Here is a 27,687-nt window from a genome sequence, read left to right as displayed (position 1 = left end):
TCTTTTCCTCAGATTTGGTCATGGAACATTCAGGTTTGAAGTAACTATGGAAAAGTTTGCTTGCTTGCTTGCTTGCTTGTTTGTTTAAAGAGCAGAGGGGAGGGACAGACGGAGAGGTAGAGAGAATCTTAAGTAGGCTCCGAGCCCAAAACAGGGCTCAGTCTCATGACCCTGAGATCATGTCCTGAGCTAAAATCAAGAGTTGGACGTTTAACCAACTTAGCCACCCTGGTGCCCTTTATTTTTTATTTTTTATTTTTTAAAAAGTCATATTGGTGCTTGGCTGGCTCAGTTGGTAGAGCATGCTACTCTTGATCTTGGGGTCATGATTTCAAGCCTCACATTGGATGTAGAGTTTAATTTAAAAATAAAAACAGGGATCCCTGGGTGGCGCAGCAGTTTAGATCCTGGAGACCTGGGATCGAATCCCACATCGGGCTTCCGGTGCATGGAGCCTGCTTCTCCCTCTGCCTGTGTCTCTGCCTCTCTCTCTCTCTCTCTGTGTGACTATCATAAAAATAAATAAATAAAAAATAAAAATAAAAACAGATTGGGGTGTCTGGGTGGCTCAGTCAGTTAAGTGTCTGCCTTCAGCTCAGATCATGATCCCAGAATCCCGGGATCAGGATCAAGACCCACATTGGGCTTCCTGCTCACAGGAAGTTTGTTTCTTCCTCTCCCTCTACTCCTCCCCCTGCTCGTGCTCATTCTCTCTCTCAAATACATAAAAAATTTAAAATATACATATATAAAAATAAATAAAAATAAAAGCAGATTATAAAAGCATACCAGGGCACCTGGATGGCTCAGTCAGTTAAGAGTTCAAATCTTGGTCTCAGCTCAGTCTTGATCTCAGGGTCGTGAGTTCAGGCACGACCTTTATTTTTTTTTACTTTAAAAAATAAAGTCATACCTTGAGATGGGAAGGTACTCATTCTTTTACTCAACAAACATTTTAAACTTTTAAAGATCTTATTTACAAACCTTTTTTCTAAAGATTTTTATAGTGAATTTTTATTTATAAAAGAATAGATTTACATAGTGGTTGTCTTTGAACATGCAACCACAAATACAGTTATCTGGATTTAAAGGCCCCCTATTAGCACATAACCATGATAAGTAGCAGCATCTTACAGGAGCTCAGAACTTTATCAGATCTACTAGAGCCTCGATCTTGAAAATACTGGTATTTTTTAGAATGCTTAAGTACTAGCTGAGAATTTCATTCAGTTTTCATCTGTTTTGAATTTCTCTTTGAAATATAAGCCTTCTGGGGTTCAAGCAACATGAAGGCAGACTAGTAAGCTTGAGTGTAGCAGTGTTGAAGGATTATGAATACAGATATAAGCTGTAGATATAGGGGGTTTTGAAGTGCTCAAAAAAAAAAAAAAAATGAAGTGCTCATAAGGTCAAGAGAGACAGCTCAGGTCCACCTGAGATTGGAAACTGTAACTGATCTCTGCACAGAGTTGGTACCCTGGAAGGGGAACTGGAAAAAGTATTTCCATTATGACAGGGGATGGAGAAGTTTCTCTCTGACCAGTGTTCTGGATACCCTCTTATGACAAATCCGAGGCCCAATGTTTTGCCACACATGACATAATATATGGGCATATAGTCCAAATGTATACAAGATATGTAGGTACAGTGTTCTCCAAATCAATAAGTTAATGTAAAATTGGTCCCAGACTGGTAAAACCCAGGGAACCTGGCAGAAACAAATGCACAGCAGTCCTTTGGCAAAGCTCTGAACTTCAGGGCCATCAGGACTCCCAGCTGAAAAGAAAATCTCTTTTGGAAGTGAGTTCACAGGAGTGCCTGGGTGGTTCAGTCAGTTAAACATCTGCCTTCGGCTCAGGTCATGATCTCGGAGTCCTGGGATTAAGTCTCATATCAGGCTTCTTGCTCAGCAGGAGTCTGCTTCTTCCTCTCCCTCTGCACCCCGTTCCCCCAATTCTTCTCTCTCTCTCTCTCTCTCTCAAATAAAATCTTTATTTTTTTTAAGATTTTATTTATATATTCATGATAGACATAGAGAGAGAGAGGCAGAGACACAGAGGGAGAAGCAGGCTCCATGCCGGGAGCCCAATGCGGGACTTGATCCCGGGACTCCAGGATCACGCCCTGGGCCAAAGGCAGGCACCAAACTGCTGAGCCACCCAGGGATCCCCAAATAAAATCTTTAAAAAAAAAAAAAGGGCAGCCTGGGTGGCTCAGCGGTTTAGCGCCACCTTCAGCCCAGGGCCTGATCCTGGAGACCCAGGATCGAGTCCTATGTCGGGCTCCCTGTGTGGAGCCTGCTTCTGCCTCTGTGCCTCTCTCTGTCTGTCTGTCTCTCATGAATAAATAAATAAAAATCTTTTAAAAAATAAATAAATAAAAATTTAAAAAAGCCTCACAAATTGAACCATAAAAAGAGGGAAATTTTTACTATGAAAAACAGAAGAGCAGACTGGATGAGTATTTCCCCTTCCACCAAGAACTTAAAATGAATCGTTTAAATGAGACTAAAAATACAAAATATGTTTAAAATGATTAAAGAAAAATAATCTTCCACTTCCCAGTCAAGACAGGTGGGATGGATACCATTGCTTAATCTCTGGAAATACCAGTGTGAGATCCTAGTCCTATTGATGGTGAGACATCGACAGTACAATTACTTGGAGTTACGACTAATATTCTTTGGTAGTTTAAATACCAGCACACCTGTTCACCAGTTCACTACCTTATTGCCACAATTAGTGGATGCCTCTTTCTCAGTAAAGGGTATAATGATTTGGAGCAAAGATGAGTGAGTCATGATGGAACTTGGCTCAGGCTAGAAGAATAAAACAAGGATTACTGTACAGATGGAATTGGCTGTTACTATGATGAGAGCAGTGTGTTAAGGGGCTTTTCCAGCACAGAATCCTGAAGTAAGGAACTAACCCAAATCTACACCTGCTCCTTTTTCATTGAAATCTAACCTCCTGTTGGCCCATAGAGCCTCCAGCACAGTATTTGAGGACAGTCAGCATGAATGCAAGAATGCTTTACTTTAGAACTAGGAAAGGGAATTTGGGTCACAGAAACCAGGGCAAAATTTTCTGTTCTTAAAACAAAAAGGAAACAATAAATAAATGAATGTCAGTTTGCCTTCCTATTTGCATTTCCATTTCTTATGTAGTGAAATGAGCATCCCAAATAAGGAACTCTCATAAGAGCAGTTGCATCTTAGTCCAAAGCCTTCCCTCAAAAGTCTTGATTAAGACTAATAAGTTTTTGTTTTTGCAAACCTGAAGTATAAGAAGCAAGCTTTTCAAAATTTCCCGTCTTCTTTCAGGGATGTGATAATTATGGTTGTTTTCTCATTAATTGACATTTCCCAGTGGAGAAAATAAGCAAAAACTTAAACTCTTTTTTTTTCTCTCCTTTGAGCAGCTCTATTTAATGTCTCCTGGTGCTAGTTGAAAGGAATGGCTAGCTTAAGGTGGGTGGGTTACTTTAGATTTCGGCTTCCATTCTGTACTTGTCCCAGTATAAACAAAGGGAATCAAATATTAACTCCAACAAGCTTAGGTCATAAAGATCCAGGTAAAGCCAGGTAAAGATTGATTGGCATTTAAACATTATATTTGCATAGTGTTTAATTTCAAGAACTCATGTGGGAAAATTAGTGCTTTCCTCCTTTAGACCATAAAATCAGGAAAGAAAAGATGGGGTTTGAGGAAATGAAATTTTGAAGGCAGTGTGGGTTTAACTGTTTTGGCTAATTTCGTATCAATATATAGGACAGATAAACCCAACTAACTGCCAGAACTGTCGTTATAGCACCAGTACAAAAATATTTCATTACAGTGCTTATCAAACTACTTACTGGCTTACAGTCCGTCGGGAACACTATTGAAAAGTTAAAAACACTGTTCTCTCTTAAAATGTAAAATAGATTCTACCTTAGAGACAAGAATTGGGTACCTAGTAGAGATGTGAACCTAGAAAATGTCTCTACTGTACTGATGTTGGTTGTGTTAAAGCCTTTGTGAATTCAACTTATAAATAGTACACAAAGTTTAGCTTGCCTCTGGTGGTATCTTCTCTTGAGTTTATTTATGGCATACAGTTATATTCTTTTAAAAGGAAAATTGATTCCATCTATTTAAATAAAACAAAAACATTAACAAATGTCTAAATGAATTATTTCTAAATGAGTCTTCTCTGACTCTGATATCCTTGACTTTCATCTGTGTTAGTTGCTTAGAAACATTTTCCCAGTGTTTCTTCTTCAAACTTGACTCCTGGCAAGTGTCTGCTTCTTCAAGTGTCTGCAAAAAAACAATAGACTTACAACATAACATATGCTAATCCTGGGCTTTGTACAAATGCTATAGAGTTCTTATAGCTGCTTGGCTTCCTTTCTCACTGAGATCATTGGTTTTAATTTTGTCCATTGTTTAAAAACAATATGAAGAGTCAACTGGTTTCTTTTTTTCCTTTTTTTTTTTTAGATTTTTATTTATTTATTCATGAGAGACAGAGAGACACAGAGGCAGAGACATGGGCAGAGGGAGAAGCAGGCTCCCCAAAGGGAGCCTGACGCAGGACTCGATCCCAGGACCCTGGGATCATGACCTGAGCCAGTGGCAAATGCTCAACCACTGAGTCACCCACACACCCAAGAGTCAACTAGTTCTGTAGTTCGTTAACAAGAGCCCAGTCCCCAGCCTTCTCTCCCCAACTTGGCCCCGGTTTCTCTTTCCCCTAGTCAATCTCTCTTGCCTCTTGCAGTTGAAACTTTTTGTATTTACTTCTCTGTCTCTGAATAATATGCTTGTATTGTGACTTCTGGATTTTTTCCATTTAGGTGTCCTTGACATCTTTCCACACTCACTGATGTCCTCTTCATGCCTATGTCCTGTCATCCCATTTCCCCAACAGAGCTAGCTAAGAATTTGCTTTAATCAGAGTTCAGTGTTTACATTATTTTTTAAAAGATTTTATTTATTGATTCAGGGTTGGGGGAGGAGCAGAGGGAGAGGGACAAACAGATTCCCCCCTGAGCAGGGAGTCTGACACGGAGCTCAATCCCATGACACTGGTTGGGGTTCAGTCTGTTAAACACTGACTGAACCACTCAGGCACCCCTGGTGTTTTAAGTTATTAGGACTATACTTCAAAGCTGAGCTATAAAGTGTAATTATTTTTTTCTCCATAAAACTTTTTGTATGTAGTTGGATACTTACCTATTAATACCTGTCTCTTCTTGTTTGCTTAAATTTTTGTGTTTTTAACTATAATTCAGTCCCAACTTCCCATGAGATCGGACTCTTCAAAACAGTCCATCACTTTCTTGAAGTCTCCCTTGGAGTCTTTTTTTTTTTTTTTTTTTTTTTAAGATTTTATTTATTTCTTCATGAGAGACAGAGAGAGAAGCAGAGACACAGGCAGAGGGAAAAGCAGGCTCCATGCTGGGAGCCCGACGTGGGACTTGATTCCAAGACTCCAGGATCACGCCCTGGGCCGAAGGCAGGCGCTAAACTGCCGAGCCACCCAGGGATCCCTCTGCTGTAGTCTTTTGACCTGCTCTATTCAGGATTGATTCTTTTGTGAGTGAAATATGGCTGTCATCCTGGGATCTCCCTTCATCATCACTCTTCAGTTCATTGCCTCTCTTCTATGTTGGGTCTCCTATTGTTCTTTTCTTTGTTTACTTTCTCATTTTGATGAAAGACATTCGTCAGTAACTTCCTGAGAGTGAGTATATAGACAATAAAGTTTTTCAAGTTTCATGTGTTATAAAATGTCGTCTTCATGCTTTTTGACAGTTTCTGTATAACATTCTAGGTTAGAAATCATTTTCTTCCTAATCTGATGCCGTTATGATTCTTGATTTTTTTTTTTTTTCCTGCATGGTGTTTTCTCATTGAAAGCTTGTAAGATCCTTTCTTTATCTCTTATGTTCTGAAATTTCACAGTGATGTGCCTCAAGAGGTATGACTCCCTTTTCACCTATTATACTAGGTACTCATTGGGCTCTTTCATTTTTTTGTTTGTTTGTTTGTTTTTCATTGGGCTCTCTTTTTTTTTTTTTAAACTTTTATTTATTTATGATAGTCACACACAGAGAGAGACAGGCAGAGACACAGGCAGAGGGAGAAGCAGGCTCCATACACCGGAAGCCGGACGTGGGATTCGATCCTGGATCCCCAGGATCGCGCCCTGGGCCAAAGGCAGGCGCTAAACCACTGCGCCACCCAGGGATCCCCATTGGGCTCTTTCAAAGTGGAAACTTGTAGCCCTCAGTCCTGGGATTTTTTTTTTTTTTTTTTTTTTTTTTTTTTTTAATTTTTGTAGCTTTCCCTTTATTTTCTGTTTCTCTTAAGAGAAGTCTTGTCATTGGACGTTAACCCTTCTGGGCCAATTCCTGTTTTTCCCTCTTATTTCCCATCTCTTTCTCCTTTTGCTTTACTTTCTAAAAAATTTTTATGGAAAATTCTTAACATTACAGAAGTAAACACAATAGTGTAATGAGTCTCTGTAAACCATATCCATCATTGAGCATCAGTGATTATCCATAGTTTTTAGTATATGTGCTGCCGAAGCGAGCACTGATTATCCATAGTTAATATTATTTCATCTATACCCCTCTCCACAGCCCTATTCCATATTATTTTGAGGCAAATCTCAGACATACCGTTTTGTCTGTAAATATTTCAATATATATATTTAAAGCAGAAGGTTTCTTTTTAAAAATACAACCACAATAACTGCTGTACACATTAAAAAATTAGTAAAAATTCCTTAACATGAAACACCCGGTGTCTAGGTTTCCAGTTATTTCAGTACCTTAAACTGTTTTGTTTTTATTGTTGCTATTTGTTTGAATCAGTAAGGTGCATATATTATGATGGCTTAGTATGTCATAATTCTCTTTGACTATACTGTTCATTATGATGGGTACTAGCCATATGTGGCTATATAAATTGAAATTAATTAAAATTAAATAAGGATCTCATTTTCCTGGTTGCATTGGCCACATTTCAAATGCACACGTGGCTAGTAGTTTCTAGATTGGGCATTGTGGAAGTAGAATTTTTCCACCTTTGCAGAAAGTTTTCTTGAATGGTACTCATCTGTGGGTTCTCTCTCTTTTTTTTTTTTTATCTTTGGTTTTCAGCGATTTAACCATTAGGGACCTAGGTGTTTCCTTGTGTTTGGCTGGGGGGTTACTAACGTTGGATCTATAAGTCAATAGTTTCTCCTAAAATTGGGAAAATTTTGCCATTATTTCTTCAAATTTTCCCTGCCCAATTATCTCTCTTCTTCTGGAACTCCAGTTATACAAAAATGTTAAACCATTTGATATTGTCCCTCAGATTACCGAAGCTGTTCTTTCCATCTTCTTTCTCTCTGTTCTTCGGATTGGATAATTCCTATTGATCTGTCTTCAAGTATATCAACTCTTCTGTATGCTACAGCCTTCTGTTAAATTCATCCACTATAATTTCCATTTCACAAATTGTACTTTTCATTTCTAGGATTTCTGTTTGGTTCTTTGCTAAAATTCCCCCTTTGTTCACTCAGGAGTACAACTGGAGAAACTTGTTTCACCTTCTACTCTGCATCTTAACTCTACCCTTTGGCCATCCCTTGGACCTAAGGCTATGCTTACTGACCCTCAGGAAAAATATTAGTAGAAGTATCTCAACTAGGCCCTGAAAACAGTGTTAAGTCTATCTGCTAGGAGATTCTGTGTGTTTTATTTGGGCATATCTCTTGGGTTCTGAGGATTCTTCTGTCCATCGGTTGCAGGGAGGCCAGAGGAGAATCAGAGTATGTCTTTCTAAACCATGAGACCCAGGACCAGAGCTCCAGTTTACTCTTCACTGTGGGCAGCTAGAATCCTCTGTCAGTACTTTTACATCTGTCTGCTTGGGCTGGCTTAATTTTTTTAAAAATTCTTTGACTCTCTTGTCTAGAATATAAAGGCTTTCTGCCAGCTTTCTGGCAGCTAAATTAGGCAAGATGACGGGAGAGTCTCAGCATTGATTATGCATAAATTCACTGAATCGACCATCCCTCGGCCATGTCTGGCATTCCCTTCAAAGTACCATGTATTTTATCCTCTAAAAGAATGAGTTTTTATCTTTTTTTGCAGGGGCTGAGGGGCTAAGGTAGCTTAGAGTGGTGGGTAGGGATTTAGGACTCCAACAGCATCTTAATCTTCATTCTTTCCCCTCCATACAGTTCCAGAGGTGCTGCCAATCCTGTGTGTAATTTATACCTTTAATTTTTTTTTTCTGTAATTATGGCAGAATTTCTTCCAGGAAGAAGAAAATTTAGTTGTGATTTTTGGTCTACTGTCTTTACCCGAAAGTCTAATAGCACCTTTATAAAAATCCTTCCTTCCTTCTATACCAGTTTATAATTAGGAGCCTTAAGAGGTAAACTATGGATAAAGAATTGGTGTTTTCCCAATGGTTTATTGATCTATCGCCTTTAAACCCCACATAAGGATTGTTTGATAAGAGGATGAATGTTAGTTAATGAAAATACCTTTTGGTTTTTTGTCTTTGAATGTCTCTTGTAAAACAACTTCTATTCATCTTTTTTTTTTTTTTAAGATTTTTTTATTTATTTGAGAAAGAGATTGTGAGCATGAGCTCTGGGGCAAGGGCAGGGGCAGAGGGAGAAGGAGACTCTGCTGACTGGGGAGCCCAATGCAGGGCTTGATCCCAAGACCATGAGATCATGACCTGAGCAGAAGGCAGACACTTAACCAACTGAGCCACCCAGGTGCCCCAACTTCTGTTCATTTTAACCTTTGAATAATTAGGGCAGAAAGTGCTGAAAATCCCAGCTGCAAAGAACACAATCTTATAATCCTATTTACTCATAACTTTAAGATCTTTGTCAACCAAAAGGGTTTGTTTGCTTTTTTTTTTTTTTTTTTTTTTTTTAACCAGCGTGTGGCCCTGAGAAAATTCTGTCCCTTGCTACTCCTACATTTGAGTCCCAGGCTGTGAGACAATCAGTTGCAGATGGTGCCTGTCCCTGATATTTCATGGCTTACATATGTCAGTTCACACTCAGAAAGCTCACAGCTGTAGCTATTATACCAGAAAAACTGATAAATGCTTCCAAATGGAAGACCTTTCAGCAGCTTCTATCAGATGAAGCTAACCAGCTTGGCATTTGCTGACTTTTCTTGACTGTTGTGCAAGCCAAACAAAATCAGTATTAAAACCCTCCTTTGGTCTTCCAGGATCCATAGTTGAGGACTGTGCACTCTGATGGCTTTTATGGGACTGCTTGCTGCTTGAATTGATGTGGAGTCCTTGAAGTGGTGGATTTTATGGGAACTATAAGAGGTTCCCAAGTTGGACAGATAGACCCAGTACTGAAAATAACCCCTGTAGACAAGCTAGACCCTGAAATATTCCGTTAGCAATATGTAGGTCATGGAGGCTTGGTTATGAAGGATGAAAACATTTTACTACTAAAGAAAAGAGAATCTTATTTTCTGTGATTGCTGATTCCAATTTGATATATTTTTCATGTTTCATCTGAGAAATTAGAATTATCTTACATACTAGATACTGCTTTTTTACTCAATTGTTCCTGTTGAGAATACTCCTTATCCTTTTTATTGAGGTAATCAAGATTCTACTAGGCAATATCTTTTGTCTTTCTTTAACCAACACTCAACTACTGGCTTCTGGGACTCTCTTTTAGGATATATATATTAATAGCAACTGCCCTGTTTGAATAACCACTCATAAGCAGTAGACAAGTTTGATTCTGATAAGCAGAGATGGTCTAGTGAATCAGAAATCTGGCATCAATGGCAGGACATGGTTGTTCCTAAAATCCAGAATTCAATTCTAAAAACACCCAACTTTGGGATCCCTGGGTGGCACAGCGGTTTAGCGCCTGCCTTTGGCCCAGGGCGCGATCCTGGAGACCCGGGATCGAGTCCCACGTCAGGCTCCCGGTGCATGGAGCCTGCTTCTCCCTCTGCCTATGTCTCTGCCCCTCTCTCTCTCTCTCTCTCTCTCTCTCTCTCTCTCTATCATAAATAAATAAAAAAAAATTTTTTTTAAGTCTTAAAATAAAAAAATAAAATAAAAACACCCAACCTTGGGACCTCATTCGTCATAAAAAAAAAAGGGACTCTGAGATCAGATTACTCAAGTAACAGAGGCCCAGCCTGCAAACCTTGAGCAAATAATGAATTTCACACGTAATTCTAAAGTGGTATACTAATTTATAGGCTGTCCTCTATTAAAATCCCAGCCATCTTTATATCATGAAGGTAAGTTAGGAGTTGATGATGAAAAATGGAATCAATTTTGATTTGATAAATAATTGGAAAGTAGGGGCAGCCCCTGTGGCTCAACGGTTTAGTGCCGCCTTCAGTCCAGGGCATGATCCTGGAGACCTGGGATCGAGTCCCATGTCGGGCTCCCTGCATGGAGCCTGCTTCTCCCTCTGCCTGTGTCTCTGCCTCTCTCTCTCTCTCTCTCTCTCTCTCATAAATAAATAAAGAGTCCTTAAAAAAATAATAATTGGAAAGTAGATTTAACCATGGGATCTTTATGCAGTAGAGGACTTTGAATAAAAAGTGGATACTTCTTTCTAGTCCCTGTGTTCTCATTATGGCTGATAATCTTTATGCAAAGCCTTAAAGCCTTATGCTATATCATGCGTTGGAATTATTTTCTTTTTTAAAGTTTTTATTTATTTATTCATAGAGAGAGAGAGGCAGAGACACAGGCAGAGGGAGAAGCAGGCTCTATGCAGGGAGCCTGATGTGGGACTCGATCCTGGGTCTCCAGGTTCACACCCCAGGCTGCAGGCGGCGCCAAACTGCTGCGTCACTGGGGCTGCCCCATGCGTTGGAATTAAAGAGAGCTCACTGGGATTTTTCTCAGCTGGATTAAAGCCCACTTAAGAGCCATATCCCGCCCTCATTCATATTTACACTGTCATATTTTGCTGTAGTACCATGTTCAATGACATAAAAGAATTTGCTTTATTCACAATTTTTATGTAGGAGTTATGCATAGGCTTCATGATATTGAGGTCCATACACCTTAAAAATAAAACTTTCAAGCTCTATTTCTTTTCTTTTTTTTTTTTTTTTAAGATTTATTTACTTGAGAGAGAGAGCAAAAGGGAAGGGACAGGAGACGGGGAGAGAGAATATCAAGCAGACTGCATGTTGAGTGGCAGAACCCACTGCTGGGTTCAGTCTCAACCCTGATGACATGACCTGAGCCAAAACCACTAGTAAGACACTTAACCAACTGAGCCACTCAGCCCCAAGCCTTATTTCCGATGGAGTTTACTTTGTATTCACAGTGATGGCATCTCAACATCTACAGGAATACTACTAGTCATTTACTATCTAAAATGTCCTGTTCTTCTTAAAACTGTTAAAGTTACTTGTAATGAACTAAAATATGTCTTCCTTTCAATTCTATGTATAGAACCTAGTTCAACAGCTTGCGGCTTTATATTTTATTTGTTTATTTTCAGCTTGCGGTTTTATAGAATAAGTTTCTCTCTGAATTAAGGCTCATAGGGCCTGAAAATCAGTTAGGTGAGCCTATAATGAAAATATATTCAGTCTGAATTCATTTTCCCTTTCAGTCCACTTCAGGAAAGCCTTTGTATGCACTGCAAATAGATGTCAGTTTCATTGTTCTAATTTTAAGTAGAAAAATTGGCTAGAAATAGAGACACTGGTAAATGTACTTAGAATCAGTTACAGTTTAGAGACCAAGAAAAATATTTAATCATTTTTGAGAAGTGTGTGAATAAATGGTGGTCCTTGGTTTGATAGCAGTGTTCCTTTCCAGAAAGGAGTGGAAAAGCTAAAAGCACAAAACTTCTCAATTCCACAGCTCATGCTTCTGAGAATAATTTCTGTCCCTTCTATGTCTGACCGGTTGCCCCAGTAAAAGTACTGAGCCAGCATCTGCGCATGGTGGCCTGCCCATGTGCCCAGTCATCTTGGAAACCGTATGCCCTCCTTTTGCCTACATTAAGGTTAGATAATATACCTGGGCAAAGCACATACACACCTTTGAACCCATTTGATTTCTGATTTGCTGCTAACTAATCTGAGGCTGTATGTTTAGCACCTAGAACCTACTTTAGGTTCTAGATCACTTTTAGCCTAGGATTTTAAAATGAGTAATGTTCATTCTTTCTCACTATTGAGGTCTGTGAATTTCCATTGGGTCTTCTGTCTTATGACGTACCAGACTGAGGTGTAGATCATCTAATCACTTTAACTGGTAGTTAGTTCACTAGTCCTGTCTTTACTGTTTTGTGATTCAGTACGGTATGTATTAAATGTATTTTTCAGTTTAACAATAAGCCCTACATAGCAAAAAGTTCATGCTGTCACAGCAAGTAGTATTCTGAGAGATGGCAGCCACAGCCAAAGGCACATCAGCCAGACCTCTCAAGGGAAAGAGAGAGAAAGTGATGCCTTTAGGTTTAGAGCCTGTATGGGTCTCGCAGAACCTCTTCAGGGTAAGACTGTAGAGTTTGAGGAACTGTCAGGCAGGGTGAAAGGTCTATGAAAATATTGCTGGCTATATCTGGCAACTGAAACTGGATAGAGTCCTTCTGTTGTAGGCTTCTAGAGGGAGAGAGAATCTGGGGTTTGCAGTAGAGGCTTCTGGATAGTAACCAGATTGGTCAGCACAGTATGGCAGGTGGGTTCTATATTGGCAGAACGAGATCACATTTACATTTGCTCTAGGTTTCTGATTTAATTTGGGTGACATCTAAAACTTCTTAAAACTGTGGGAGCTACCTGGATGGAAACAGATGCCATAGATCTTAGCATTATTTTCCCTTGACCCAGGTTCCTTATGAAGCACACAGCTGCCCTCTCCAGTGACCCTCTCCACTGGTTCTATCAGAGTGGTGATGACTGCTTAATTTTTGCTATACCCTGCCCTGGTAGAGTCCTGCCAATCTGCAAGAACTTGTGTTGATATTTTTTTCTAAGTGGAAAAGTCAAAATGCCAGCAGTGGTCTCTAGGGCCCTTTGTTATCTAGCCATACCTCCTTGATTGCATCTGGCACCCCTTTCCTTACTCCACTGTGGCCACACTGGCTCTCTTGCTGATTCTTAGATAGGTATGCTGCCACTGAAGAGCCTTTGTATTTGCTGTGTCCCATGACTGGAGTGTTCCTTTTCCCAGTCTCTATATCTGCGTGGTTTACTTCCATCTTCAGGCCTTTGCTAAAACAGTACCTTTTTAACAAGTCTTCCTCTCTCTGTTCCAAGTACTCTTGACCCTCCCTTACCCTTATTATTTTTCCCCAGAGCATTTATCCATGTTAAATACTGTTTAATGTGCTTATTCATGATCACCTCCACCTCCTCTCCCACTAGAATGCAGACTAAATGCAGTTTTTGTGTCTCTGGGTTTTTTCTGCACTGGTATTATCTCCCAGCATCTAGAACAATAAGAGTACCTGTGGCACACTGTACTTAATAAATATTTGTTGTTGAATGAACTTTTTGTTTTCATTTAAGGAAGTATTTACAAATATCAGATGCATGTGGTTCTTGAACCAAACTTAGCAAGGCCATCTCCTTGTCTTAGCAAGCAGAGTATCCCTAGATAACTGTCTCTGGCTGCTATTCTCAGTGGCCTTATAGTCTACCCCCTGACTCTGAATTAATACTCTTTTACCTGGGTGGGTCTGGTCCCGGTCCTAATTTTTTTTTTTTTTAAGATTTTATTTTTAAGTAATCACTACACCCAATGTGGGGCTCAAACTTATAACCCCGAGATCAAGAGTCACATGCTCCACTGACTGAGCCAGCCAGATGCCCCTCAGTCCCAGTTCTCATCTGAGGACCACAAGTACCAATTCATTTTCTCTTAAATGGGCTGAGCAGACATTAGAAGCTGTTGCTTCTTTACTCTGTTAATCAGTATTTGAAGGGGCAAGAGCACAGCACATTAATGAACCTAATTCCAAGATTGGAGAGAAGTAGGAAAATAGAATATGTTACTGTTCTAGTATTTGGAGAACTTTTTCTGCTGCTAATCTTTGTCCGTGTGCCACTTTAAATAAAACAAACTGCCACCATGCAGCTACTTACTTAAACTGCTATCCTAATTGCCTTAGACTATTTTGGATAATATTTTCAGAGTAAATTTGGAAGCTGAAGGGTGCTCTATAAGTGTCTTAGAGCCTCAGAGAAAATCAAAATCATTTGAATGCCTGATAGGAATTAGAGCTGAACAATTCCCTTTTACTGTGAGACCAGAAAGAAGCCTTTTTCATAGTCCTGATAGACACAGAGCTACAAGGAGACAAATTTTAATAGGAAGAGCAAAAAAGGTTGCCTTTGCCAATAGATATTCATTGTATCTCATTGCTCAATTCTTTGCTAGAAAACAATTTTTTCAAATACTCAAGACAGTCTTAACTTTTGCCTTTAAAGAGGGAAAAAAAGTAAAGAAATTTTTGAAAGTGAATGGTCTAGCACTTCTCAATTCCAGAATGTTTGCACTTGCTATCAGAAGAGTTTACTTTGGTGGGAATGGGTGTGATTATTTTTAAATTCAGAGATAAGGAGTAAAAAGGTTGAGACCCCTTTAAGCTGAAATCCACTCTGGCATGAGCTGTTACAAATCTGGCACTGGAGACTGCTGATAGTGAGGGTGTGGTTCATGTGGCTTTAGTGACCGCAAGGGGTGGGCTGCTTTTTCTGTTCCCCTCCTCCCCCACATGGGTCATCTTGTATGAGAATTGTGACCTATCCATCTCGTTTCCAAATGGCTTTGAAGGAAGGGGAATTTTTTAGGGCAGTGCTTGAGGGTCTGATTCAAGTTTCAAAAGAATTACCCAATTTCCAGTAGCTAACCCTGCTGCGCCTTGGGGGTTCTTCCAGTGGACAGTCATCATTCTGATTTATTCCTGCCCAAGTGAGAAAATTTTGACTCTTTTAATCCAAGAGTCTTTTAAACTACCATCTATCGATACCACTTTAAAATCTTAATCTCGTTGGTGTTCTAGAGATTTTAAGTCAGCCTGTGTTCTAATTCGTAGTGTAAACTCTTTGGGAATTTTTTGAGATTGAGATTAAGCAGATCCTATGATAGGATAGAGACCAGGGGAGTCTTGGTTATTTTGGTTTCTTTTCACCTCCTTTCAAAACAGGGCCTACTGAGAGAGCTTGGCTCTTAGGATCTCGTTGCCTTTCTAAAGTCCAGTAATTATATGTGCTACTAGAGGATTTACAGTTTGAGCTCATCTGGGGACCTTTTCTTTCCCCTCTAAGAGCTGTTTGAACATGGAACCTTCAAATACTGCAGTGCATGTTGTTGCCCAAGAGGAAATTAGAGACATGAAGCCACTGCCTTTTTTTTTTTTTTTTTAAGATTTTATTTATTTATTCATGAGAGACACAGAGAGAGGGGCAGAGACATAGGCAGAGGGACGAGAAGCAGGCTCCATGCAGGGAACCTGATGCGAGACTTGATCCTAGGACTCCAGGATCATGCCCTGAGCCTAAGGCAGACGCTCAACCACTGACCCACTCAGGTGTCCCGGAGCCACTGCATTATCAGGAGATGGGAAACCTGTCAAATTTTCCCAGTAAGAAGTTCCACTGTCCACGCACTCTTAACAATGAGAAAGTACTAACCTTTTGAGAGTAAACAAGTATGGCTTTTATCTATGATAAGTAACAGACTGTTACTGTTTGAGGGTTGCTCAGCTGCCAGATAATCCCATCTGATTTGTTGGGTGGAGTAAGAAAGAACACAGAGAGAGAAGGTTTAAGTTTGAATCTCAGTCTTGGAAGTAAACTTAAAGAAAGATGCAGTTCAAGTTCAAATTTAATTAGCATCAGAAGGAAAGTAAATTGACATTTTCAGTGGCAGGTTTCGTTATTATTTCTGCTATATTTTTTTTTATTTCTGCTATATTTTTAACTGTAATTTCTTTACTACTTTAAACTTCAATTTTTGAGAATTCTCAATGTATTGATGAATAGGGCTTGAAATGGAAGACCATATTTATACTAAAGATGATAGGTATTTATTGGCATTGACCAGGAACGCAGAACTACAGCTAGTAACTCCAGCAGCTACCAGAAAGAGCTACTTCTACTTGAGTCTCACATGACATATATCACACAGTTGGAGTCAGTGCCATTAAAAACCTGTCACTCAGAGCCATTCCCCCAGGATCTGTGGACTAGGTGGTATGGCGCTTAAAACACATCTGAATCATCATTCCTCAGAGAACTGGAGATGGTTGGCGTCACTGCCTGGTCCTAGCTTGGACCAGCCTGCAAATAATCTTTCCAAAAGCTAAATGGAGAGGAGGAATGAAAGAAAAAAATATTCTTCAGAGACTTGGAAAGGTCACAAGTGACGTCATGGAAGAGTAGATGATACACTCTCAGAGGTGAGCCTTGTGCCACTTGCCTGGGTTTTTCCTGTGGCAATGCCTCCTGCAGTTATCTCTGGCCGCATTTACCAGAGTTCAGACTGAGTTCATCTCGTACCTTTTTATAGTACTTTTGAGTACACTGGAACAAGGTTAGAATATTAATTTAGCCTGTTCGTCTCCAGCTGTGCACCATAAAGAGACTGCAGCTATTGCAGTAGGCTTCCTATACTATGGAAGGAAACTAATTGCTGGTTACAGGCTGAAGCTGACAGGCTGCACTTTCCCCAGCAGCCACTGAAAGTAACTTTTAAAAATCATTATTATTATTTAGCATTTATAGCCCGCTCTGTGTTTTCCAAGTACCTTATAATCATTTCTATTTGCTCCTCCTATTGATGTCCCTGAGAAGCGAGTTCATATTGCGATGGCCACATGTTGCACGTGACAGAACAGAGGAATAGAGGATTAGGTCATCTGCTCTTTAGTACCATCTGTGATCTGTTTTAAGCATCCTCAGAGCAGAAGCTGAGGTGTGCATTCTGTTCCTATGCCCATTGAATCCATTTCCTCACTGCTTGCCTTTAATATGGTGTATATTATGGCTTTTATACTTTCTTGACTGAAACTTATAGGAAGAAATGTGAAATGTATTTCACACCATATACCCACACACACACACACACACACACATATACACAACACATACGTAAAACTGAAACAGTATTGGGAAACCACTTAACTCTTCATGGGATGCACTGATATTTTCCATTCTGTTTTTTTTTTTTTTTTAAAGATTTATTTATTTATTTTGAGAGTGAGAGCTCTGGCAGGAGGGGCAGAGGGAGAAGGAGAGATCTTAAGCAGACTCCCCACTGAGTGTGGAGCCTGACACAGGGCTTGATCTCATGACCGGAGCCAAAACCAAGAGTCAGATGCTTAACTGGCTGCACCACCCGGGGGGTCCCTCTATTTTATTTTTTTATACCAGTTTCAACCACTGTATTATTTTTAAGAAGCATCATTTGATCATGAGCCACAATTTTTAAACAATTTTTTTTAATTTTTATTTATTTATGATAGTCACACAGAATGAGAGAGAGAGGCAGAGACACAGGCAGAAGGAGAAGCAGGCTCCATGCACCGGGAGCCCGATGTGGGATTCGATCCCAGGTCTCCAGGATCGCGCCCTGGGCCAAAGCCAGGCGCTAAACCGCTGCGCCACCCAGGGATCCCTAAACAATTTTTAAACTGCTAGGAGGTACTTAAAGTGAAGAATACATGTGGCACATTTTTCCTGGAGCATCAGTTTTGCTCAAAGGAGAGGAATAAATGTTTTTTCATATTAAAACGTACAGATGCATTATGGAATAGCATGGACCTTCAAATAAATTTTGTTCTTATTGTGGGCTACTTGATATTATACTCCCAATCCTGACCCTGCCTGCTACTTCCACCTCAGTATATACATCCATACCTTCCGTTCTGTTAAGGGAAGTATGCTAGAAAAAATTTGAGAAGTACTGTCCTTTTGGAAACTTTAGATTAAGTTTATATGTTTTCTAAACCTAAATGGTTTCCAAGTACTTTGAGTAGTATATTTTACAAGTAGTATTCTTGAGTACTCTGTACCAGTCGCTGTTGTGAAAACTGAGAATACAGTAGTGAACAAGAGACAACCCCTTCTTTCATAGCTTTATATTTTGCTGGAAGGTAGGGTATATGTGGGACAGGGACAAGCAATAAATCAATGAATAAGTAAAATCGTATGTCAGATGAGGGCAAGGGAGGAAAAATAAAGCCAAGATTTGGCTAGGCAGTCCTTGGGTTAGAGATAAGATCATGTGGATTTTTTTAAATATGTTGGTTGTGGAAAACCTATGTGGAAAGATAATATTTGATTAAGCAATGACTTAAGGAGGCTGGGAATGAGCCATGCAGATTTCTGGAGGGAGAGAATTGGAGACAGAAGATCCAGCAAATGCACAAAGCCATGAGATAGCAGAGTACCTATTATGTGCAAGGGAAAACAGCAGGCCCCTGTGACTGACATGGAGTTAGCAGAGAGAGAGAGTCACAGCACATAACATCAAAGAGGTAATAGGCATCGGATTATAGGCGATTGTAACTTTGGTTTTTATTCTGAGTGAAATGGGAAGTCATTGGAGGTTTGAGCACAGAGGTATTTATGAGCTGACCCACATTTTAAGATCCCTCTGGCTGCTGTGTTGAGAATAGATTGGAGAAGCTAAGTGTTACAGGGGGTGGAAGAGGCAGGTGCAGAAGCAGGGGGACTATTAGAAGGCTTTGTGGTATTCTATTTATTGAGTTTGGAAGGACAGTAGGAGGTTCTGTTTAGGGATGGGAGGGGAGATCAAGAAATCGGTTTTAGACTTGTTCATTTTGAGAGATTAGTTATCCAGGTGAAGATACTAAGGCTGTTGAGATATATATGTCATAATTTATTTACCATAGGCTGAGCCACCAGGGCTTACCATAGGCATTGATTTTAAAACTCTTAGAAAATAGTTCTCCAGCTTGTCTGGATTATGTCTTTCTACTCTGGATCTGTTGGGACAGTGAATTTCAAAATAAGAAAAGTGAAGCAATCAATATTATACTCTTAAAGGTTCTGTTTGAGTAAGAGAAGGTACCATCCGGATTGGAGTAGAACTGGCTTCATGCTGTTTTTCCCTTGATTCTTTTTGGCTTAAACTCCTAAAGAGTGATTGGCATATCCTTGGAGAATCTAGTATTTGGGTTGTGATTTACTGCCTATGTTATTCTTAGCATATAGATGTTATTTTCGCTCAGCGATTTGAAATAAAAAATAGCTTTTATCTATTATCCCTGCCTTGTTGAGTACCAATTTGCCTAACGAGAGTTGTTAATAGAATTGTGTTATGCATACAGATAATAATAGAGGTAGAAAGGGGGTTGGGAAATCGGTGTTTCTTTCCATTTGCTCAATATCTTCCCTTTAATTTCATGCAACAAATATTTCTTAAGCCAGTGAGTGAGAGGCCCTGCACTCAGCTCATTATATTGTGAGTGAGGCAGATGTATACAGTCTTTTTATGTTATGGTAGAAGTATATGCACTAGGTGCTATGGGGAGAGACGAGAGTTTTCCTCAGAAATCTTAAGCTTGGGGCAGCCCCAGTGGCTCAGCGGTTTAGCGCTGCCTTCAGTCCAGGGTGTGATCCTAGAGACCCAGGATCAAGTCCCACATTGGGCTCCCTGCATGGAGCCTGCTTCTCCCTCTGCCTGTGTCTCTGCCGCGCCCCCCCCCCCTTCTCTCTCTCTGTCTCATAAATAAATAAAATCTTTTAAAAAATCTTAAGCTTGAACTGAATCTTAAGATTAAATAGGTATTTTCCAGGCAGCTGAAGTTTCTGGAGAACCATATATTCTTGAATCAATGCAGTTCTAGCCAACAGTACAACTTTGAGAGCTACAAAATGCAGTGTTTGAAAAGCTAATGTAAAAGAAGGGAACTGCCTCCCCTAGTGTGACCTGTGCTGTCGATCCTATAAAGAGATATTTACTAAGAACACAGTAACAAGAAGAATCATTAGGCCAACAGTTTGCTAATAAGCCTGTTTTCCCTCTTGTCCAGTCCCTTTTTACCATAGTAGTAATGCTACTTTAGAGCATCTGTAAGATTTCACTTACATCTATTATAGTTATCAGAATTCTGAATAAATATGTAAAAGAGATGGTGAAAAAAGAGAGAATTTTTCTTTCACAAATACTTGTTCTATTACTTCCTATAAGCCAGGCACCATTCTAAGTGCTTTGCTGCAGATATTAACTCACTCTTCCCATAGCAACCAGTGGATTTTGTACCATTGTCTCCATCTGCAGCAGGACCCTGAGCTGAGTACTGCTCACCCACAGTCACATAGCTAGTCAGTGTGCCAGGGTCAGAATTTGAGATCAGGTGGTCTGGTCTGGTTCCCAAGTCCACTGACTTGGGTGTCCCACTTCTCAGAATTATTCTAGAGCAAAAATCCAAGGATAGTCTTCAGGATGTCCTGAAACCCCTGATTATATGTTAAAATGTTGCATGCACGTTTTTCAGGAAGAGTCTCCAAGACCAGTCTATTTGTCAAAAGGGTCCCAAGGAAGAATGGTTTAGTAATACTGACCTAGAGGAGCTTTTTGTGTCTTTTACCATTGCTAGAGAGCTCCATTTAGAAGAGGGATTCCCTCAGAAGAACTAGATATTGTAAGCCTGTTCATACTTCTTAGCTGACATTATTCTAAATTAATTGCTTATCTGGTTGATCTTCCTAGGGACTTTTCCCAAAATACACATGCCAGGTCCCAGATTTAGATTGTTATTTACATGGGATGAAACGCTGGCATCTGTTTTGGAAAAATCTCTCCAGGTGATTCTAATATGTCTGATTAAAAACCACTAGTGTGGGGGCACTTGGGTGGTTCAGTCATTCGAACGTTTGCCTTCGGCTCAGGTCATGATCCTGGGGTCCTGGGATCAAGCCCCACGGCGGGCTCTCTGCTCAGCAGAGAGTCTGCTTCTCCCTCTTTCCCTCTGCCCCTTTTCTCGCTTGTTCACTCTCAAATTAATAAATATTTTTTTTTAAAAAAAGAATCCTTAATAGAGCCACCTGGAGGACAAAGATTATATTTTCTGCATTCTTCATTGTATCACAAATGTTTGGGACATAGTAAACACTAATGAACATTTGAATGGATGGCACATTGTGAAATATGACTGCTTTTTATTCAAAGATGATAGTAATGATAATCACTCACCTTTCACATAAGACCTTTCCATAACCCAGAACCATAACCTACACCACCCCAGTTTGCCCTTCTAAATACCCTTGAGGGTGCCTGGCACTATCCTTATTTGAAATAAGAGTTCTTTTCTCATTGCTGAGGACTGGATGCATTAGAAAATACTCTCTTTCCCAGCAGCCCACAACTGGTATAAATCTTTTCAAGTGGTGCTCTAGTACATCTAAAAGGATGTTTGAGGACATCGTTCCTGGGGTTACTCTGCTTATATTTACCAGACTCAAGCTTTTTGAGAATCCTGCTGTCTCAGCATTTTGGGCATCAGATTATGGGACATAGGTCAGAAACTCCTAGGAGATTTGTCATTTAAAAGCACAAATTACAAAGTAATTTGATGGGTTCTTCTGAGAGAGCAAGAAGAGAAGGATGGTGTTGAGTAGACATAAGCACATTGTGAAGAGGAAATAAAGATACTGTTAAAGCTAAGGGAGAGGAGTTGATAATCTAGTTCTTCTAGTAAGAGAACTAGAAGAACTTAAAAAAAGGATATTTGTATCCCATAGCCAAAATTTTGATAAAGAGCTAGATATGCTGTTGGAGTGTGGACATTTGCCCCGAAGGGGCAGGGGGTAGCACTTTTTTTACTTGATTTGCTTAGAGCAAAATGAAAAAGAAAATAGGCATGGTTACCGATTATGGGACTTGCCCAGAGAAATGTTTTCCTGTAGTGCCGAGAGCGTAGATGAGTTACTAGTGACAGAAGCCAGTGGGACGTGGTGGTTTAGAGCGGTTCTCCTCCTCCTCGCCTTTCTTAAAGTATGTGGTTAATCTGCTGCAGTGGAACCTGCCTGTTTCTGCATATATACACCAATCACTGTCACCCTCAAATAAAAGTACTTATTGTAGCTTTTTAGAAATACAAACAGCGTGCTCTGAACTGAAGGGATCGTGGTAGAATTGCAGCCTACCTAAATCAGAAGCTTGTATTGTGAGGAGAAAATACATTTCTTTGTGGCTTTTCCTTCTTCTAGTTGTCAGGTTTAACAAAGTGGTTGACCCAACAAGCTTTTTCTGACCGTAGGACTTAAGAAACAAGATTTATTTAAAAGCAACTTTAAAACTTATATCTAGGAAAGTGGGGAGGGGCACTGTATGGCACCATTTACCTTGGAAAGAGGAAGAAATAAAGGTTTAGAGTAAATTTGCATTTGATCCTGGTTCTTCTATGCACTAGCAGTGTGATCCTGGATCCATTACTTAATCTTTCTGAACCTCCATTCCTCATCTGCAAAGTAAGAGGAGAGTAACACCTACTTTGGGATGGTAATAATGAGAAGTAGAAGTGGTATCATTAACAGTACTTAGTGGTAACAGGCACCTACTATTAATAACTATAGAAGCAAACAATAACTGAATGGGTTATTTTGGGTGCAGAACTTGTGCCTTCAGCTTATCCCTCCAGGGGCTGCTTCTGGAAGGACATAGAGTTGCAGCTTATTACAGAGGTCCGAAGTGGAATGAGTAAGGATGTGCTTTGCAGCATATGGGCTAGTAGGTCTTCATCTCGGGAGTCCCGCACTAAGAGGAAGGAAATAGAATGATATGTTTCTAGACACATATCATTCTTTCCCTCCTACCTGGTTTCCTATGATGTCCTAATTCTCCCTCATTTCTTTCCTGGCAGGTGGCTGTGAAAAACAATATTGACGTCTTCTACTTCAGCTGCCTCATCCCACTCAACGTGCTTTTTGTAGAAGATGGCAAAATGGGTAAGTACTTCCTCCTGTCCTTCTGCCAGATATACCTCTGCCCTTCCTCTGAATGTCAGGCCAAGCAAAGCCCAGAAGTACAAGTTTTTTTTTTTTTTTGAGATTAAAAAAAAAGGGAAGGGGGATAAAGCTGTTTTAAAGGTCTAATACTTGCTAATCATATTTATCCTCCTGAGTCATAGTTGTTCTTGCCTTGCTGTTGGTCTCTATATCACATTGCCAGTTTTCTGAATAATCCAGTCACACCAGCATAGAGTAAGTGGTTTAGTGACAAGGAGATGTGGATTTGAGTCTCACCTTGACTGTGGATTCGCTGTGTGATTGTAACAAGGTGCTTAACTTTTCTGAGTCTCAGTTTCCAAGTTTGCAAAGCAGAAATAGTTATTATAAAGGCTGGGTGAGGTAATATATGCAAATTTAACACTTAGCCAGCCCTGTACTAAGTTCTTACTGTCTCAAAATAAGAACTCAATAATTCGTAATAAACATTAATACTCCCCTTGTGACTATTGATGTTTCTCTCTTCCCCTACTTATGAAACCACCATCTAATAAAACTTACTTATACTGATACATATTAATTATATTGGCACTTAATTGATTTGATCCTTATAATGGTTTTTTGGGTAGGGAAGCCAGATGTAATTATATGTGATGAAATTAAGGATCAGAAAGATCCCAAGACTTACCCAGAGTCATGAAAACAGTGGAGCCAAGACTATACCCTAGATGACACCTTCTTCCAGTGTGTCTTAGTGCTACTGATACAAGATTCATTGATGTGGAATGTGGCACCTCTGCATAGCTAAGAATTGGCTCCAGTTCCAGGCTGCTCCTGGATGTATTGTAAGAGCCAGCACTCCAAAAGAGAAATGGTGTGAGGCACTAGAAATCATAATATTGACAGACTGTGCACATCCTTTCTTTCCCTCTGCCTCCCCGTACAGAGCGCCAGGTCTTTCTTGCAACATGGAAGGATATTCCCAATGAAAATGAACTTCAGTTTCAGATTAAGGAATGTCATTTAAATGCTGGTGAGTAATGACTAAATTTCATGTGCATCTTACTAAGTATTTGAAAATGTTGTCTTACCTTTTCTTTCCACATCTACCTGTTTCTGGTGGGTACATGGTAGATATTTGATTTGGTAAACTGCTCTTGAAAAACGTGGTGTTTTGATATAAGTACTAGATTACTAGTACTAACAGATTTAGGAAACAAACTAGGATGGGTCCATCCACCCAGTTCAGTAGTTGAATGTGTGTTAGTCATGTCACTTGTGAGGCCCGTGGTGATCCTCGGGTGATTGAAGCGCCACTTGAGGATATGCATCCCCCCAGAGATGAAAAGGACTCTCATCCTTTGTCTTAACCTCTGTGGTATTGAAAGAAAGGTGACTCTCTGAGATCCTTAGGTAGAATCTTGTGTTCATTATTAAATAAAAATACATCATAGTTGATTAAATTAGCCTCTTTTTTTCCTGGCCTTGAATCAGCTTTCATATGGTGATACTAACCTCTTTAATCATCATTAAAAGGCCCCAGACCCTTCTGTAGTTAATTTTATTACTATAATAGAATATCAAGGCAGTTACCCAAGAGGAGAAATAGTAGCTATCAATCTCTAGGGCTTGATACCGATAGGGCTTATCTCACACAGTTTTCCCAGAAGTGGAAGGGCTCTGAGCTCTGCATTGTCCCACCTTGGTCCCATTTGCTCTTTTTTGAGATTAGTATAAGGCTTTCTGAGTTTGACTGAAAATGAGCCTTGGTGCTTAGTCAGTGCCTTCTCTTTCTTTTATCTCTTTCTTCCTCCAGCATTGGTAGTTCTCAGATGGGGTTTCCTGCGTGCTGCCCTCCCAGTGTAGCTAGAGCATGACACTGGGAGGAAGAGGCAAAATGAAACTATGGAGAAGGGGGAGAAACTCGCTGTCCTCTCCTTCCAACCCTTTCTTCTTTCATTTTTCGGAGCTCTATGATTCATCCTCTGTGTTCAGACAAATCTCTTATGAGGCTTCCTGAGCCTTTGGAGAGGTGTCTGAGGAGGTAGTCTTCTGTAATTTCCGTTTTAGTAACTACTAAGTTGATTCTCTTCAGGAATACCGCACATTTACCTTCTTCCTAACATATTTCTGCTCTAGGTTTCTCACCCTGACTGATTATGTGTGTATGTTTATTAAGCAAAACTTAAGTTTTTGCTGCATTTTCACAAAAAATCATACTCAAATTGAGCTGCTTTTGGTGCCATATTCTAGGTAGATGACAGTGTTATCTGTCCTCTGTGAGACTCACGGTCAGTTACTACAAACCTCATTTCATGAATGTAGGAGCTTGGGTATAAGCCATGCTTTTCAGGTGCAGAATCCAAAGTAGCTCATGGTGAGAACCAGAGCAGATCCTGTTAGAGAAGTAGCTTCCGTACCCATCTTGGAAGAGATACTTCATTGTAGTCACTCTTATGGTAATTGGTCTTATGGCAACATTTCTTGTATTACTGTCCTGAGAATACTTGTCCCTCAAAGAGTAAAAGGAGGTTCTGTATCAGTTAAAGCTGAAAACTGCAGTGTGTGGCAAGCCTCTGCTAGAAGTTGCCCTTGCATGTGAGCAGACATAAAACCTGAGGACTTCACTGTTGAGGAAACCTGTTTAACTCAATGTTAATTGAATTTATTGACCATGGAATTTAAAATTACAAAATGCTTATTAACATCTTGTGGAACACAAGTGTTCCTTTTTTTTTTTTTTTTTTTTTTTTTAAGATTTTCTCTTTAAGTAATCTTTACACCCAACGTGGGGCTCCAAGATCAAGAGTTGCTCCACTGGCTGACCCAGCCAGCTGTCCCAACACCAATGCTCTTGAGCAAGATCTGAGAAACACTGGCCTTTAGAGAACAAAGAAAAGCCAGAATAATTGGAAAGAAGGTTTGGTTTCAGACATCCAGTGTGCAAGAGAAATGCTTTTTCAAAAAGAAAAAAAAGTTTGGATGACTGCGGGTTTTAGTCTGGCCTGCCAAAATAATAAAGATCCCCCTGCTTCCAGATTGGAGTTCTGAACCCTTATTGTACCATCATTTATGATCTTTGCCAAAGAGGAGGTGTCTGGCCTTTCTCCCAGTGGGGCCGTGTCCTTTGCTGTAGCCTGGCACAGTTTTTCAGAAGCAAATTCAGTTTTGATCAGTTCTGCCATGGCTTCATGCCAGTTCCTCACTGCCTTGGGTGCTCCAAATACCAACGGATCAGTTTTTTAGTGACATACTACTTTATGGCAGTGCCACACATGGTGTGGAAAAGAAAACAGCCATTTTTGTTTTCTCTGGGAGCCAAAGGCCATCATTTTCCCCACACTAAATCAGTACTAATCTTGCAGGACCACTTCCTGTACTAAATTCCTTTTCTAGCTTTTCCTCTGCATCCAGGGTCTGGAGTGGCCCGGCCTTTACATTTCTTACCAGTCCTGAGGGTTCTATTAACAGTACGTTTCCAGGTTTGGTGCCTTCTGATTCAACACTTTGGGTCTAGCTGGGAGCTAAAAATACCATCCTTTCCAGCTGATCTGCCCTAATCACAACAGCACCAACACTTTAAATAGCTTTTCCGTGCCAGAGTAGACATTTGACAGATGGAACTCTGAGGGCTATAGGAAGTCACAGGCTTCAAGGACTTTACCAACCTAGCCTTTTTTTTTTCTTTTTTTAAGGATTTTATTTATTTATTCATGAGAGACAGAGAGAGAGGCAGAGACATAGACAGAGGGAGAATCAGGCTCCCTGCAAGGAGCCCGATGTGGGACTCGATCTCGGACCCCAGGGATCACGCCCCGAGCCGAAGGCAGATGCTCAACCACTGAGTCACACAGGTGTCCTCCAGCCTAGCCTTCTGCCTTTACTTTTGCTCTTCTATTTCTTTCTAGAGAAGAAACAAGAAACCCTCTTCCCATGCCTTAATAATGAATCCGATTTTAATAGAAAGATGTGTATGATAGGGGTGCTTGTGGGACCACTAGTTGTATAAACACTAGACAACTTTAAATCATGAAGGCACTACCGTATGGATCTCCCTGCTTGCTAGCACTTATCATCTCTAGTGGTGTCAGGAGTTCTATATGAATCTGTTTAGCAGCCTACCATGATAGCTACATTTGGGGTTAGTGTCTGTCTGACACCACTATCTTAATAGCACAAGAATGAGCTGCAGCTCTAGAAGAGAATCTTTCCAGCAAGTAGTTTACAAGCCTGTTTTTATAATTGTTTATTCTGAAAAGCTCAGTGGCATGTTGTATCTATATGTACAAGTTAGGAACAGATCTTTCTTCTGGTGTGGGGACTTTGGTAGGGGTGAGTTCTGTTTCTCTGTTTTGCTGTAGTTCTCTCTATCCTGTGGAACATTTCATAAATGAAAGGCTTCGCTGACCAGCATTATGGTTTGGTTGCTCAAATGGTATAAAGTGTTGTTTTCAGCAGTCAGAGTAGTTTTGGACTTGGTTGGCCCCAAGTGCAAATTTCCCCTTCCCATTCTCTAATACAAGTACCGTCCTCACTCATTGCTGCTAAAAGTGTGACCTTAGCTACAGTAGGAAGATGAAGACCACATCCACACCTCCTCAGACTCAAAGAGCCAACTTTGGGAAAGAAGACAAATGAACTAGAAGAAATCACATCTGGAAGCAAGTATAAACCTATTTGACATCTTTTTTTTTTTTTTTACTGTATCCTTTGAGGCAAATCTCCATGTCTTTACA

General features: G+C 40.1%; 1 protein-coding gene across 5 annotated transcripts in view; it reads left to right on the top strand.

Annotated features, from left to right (window-relative positions):
- AP2B1 (adaptor related protein complex 2 subunit beta 1) overlaps positions 1–27,687 on the top strand; it is a 131,290-nt gene that overhangs the window by 94,158 nt on the left and 9,445 nt on the right. For all 5 annotated transcript variants that reach the window (XM_025440399.3, XM_025440397.3, XM_035721410.2 and 2 more), the window contains 2 exons: positions 22,867–22,951; positions 23,898–23,984. In XM_025440399.3, coding sequence (XP_025296184.1) covers positions 22,867–22,951; positions 23,898–23,984 — 172 coding nt within the window. The remainder of the gene's footprint in view (positions 1–22,866; positions 22,952–23,897; positions 23,985–27,687) is intronic.

This window comes from Canis lupus, chromosome 9 (genome assembly GCF_003254725.2).
Source record: "Canis lupus dingo isolate Sandy chromosome 9, ASM325472v2, whole genome shotgun sequence".
NCBI lineage: Eukaryota > Metazoa > Chordata > Mammalia > Carnivora > Canidae > Canis > Canis lupus.
The sequence above is the reverse complement of the archived record's forward strand: the minus strand, read 5'-3'. Positions and strand labels throughout refer to the sequence as shown.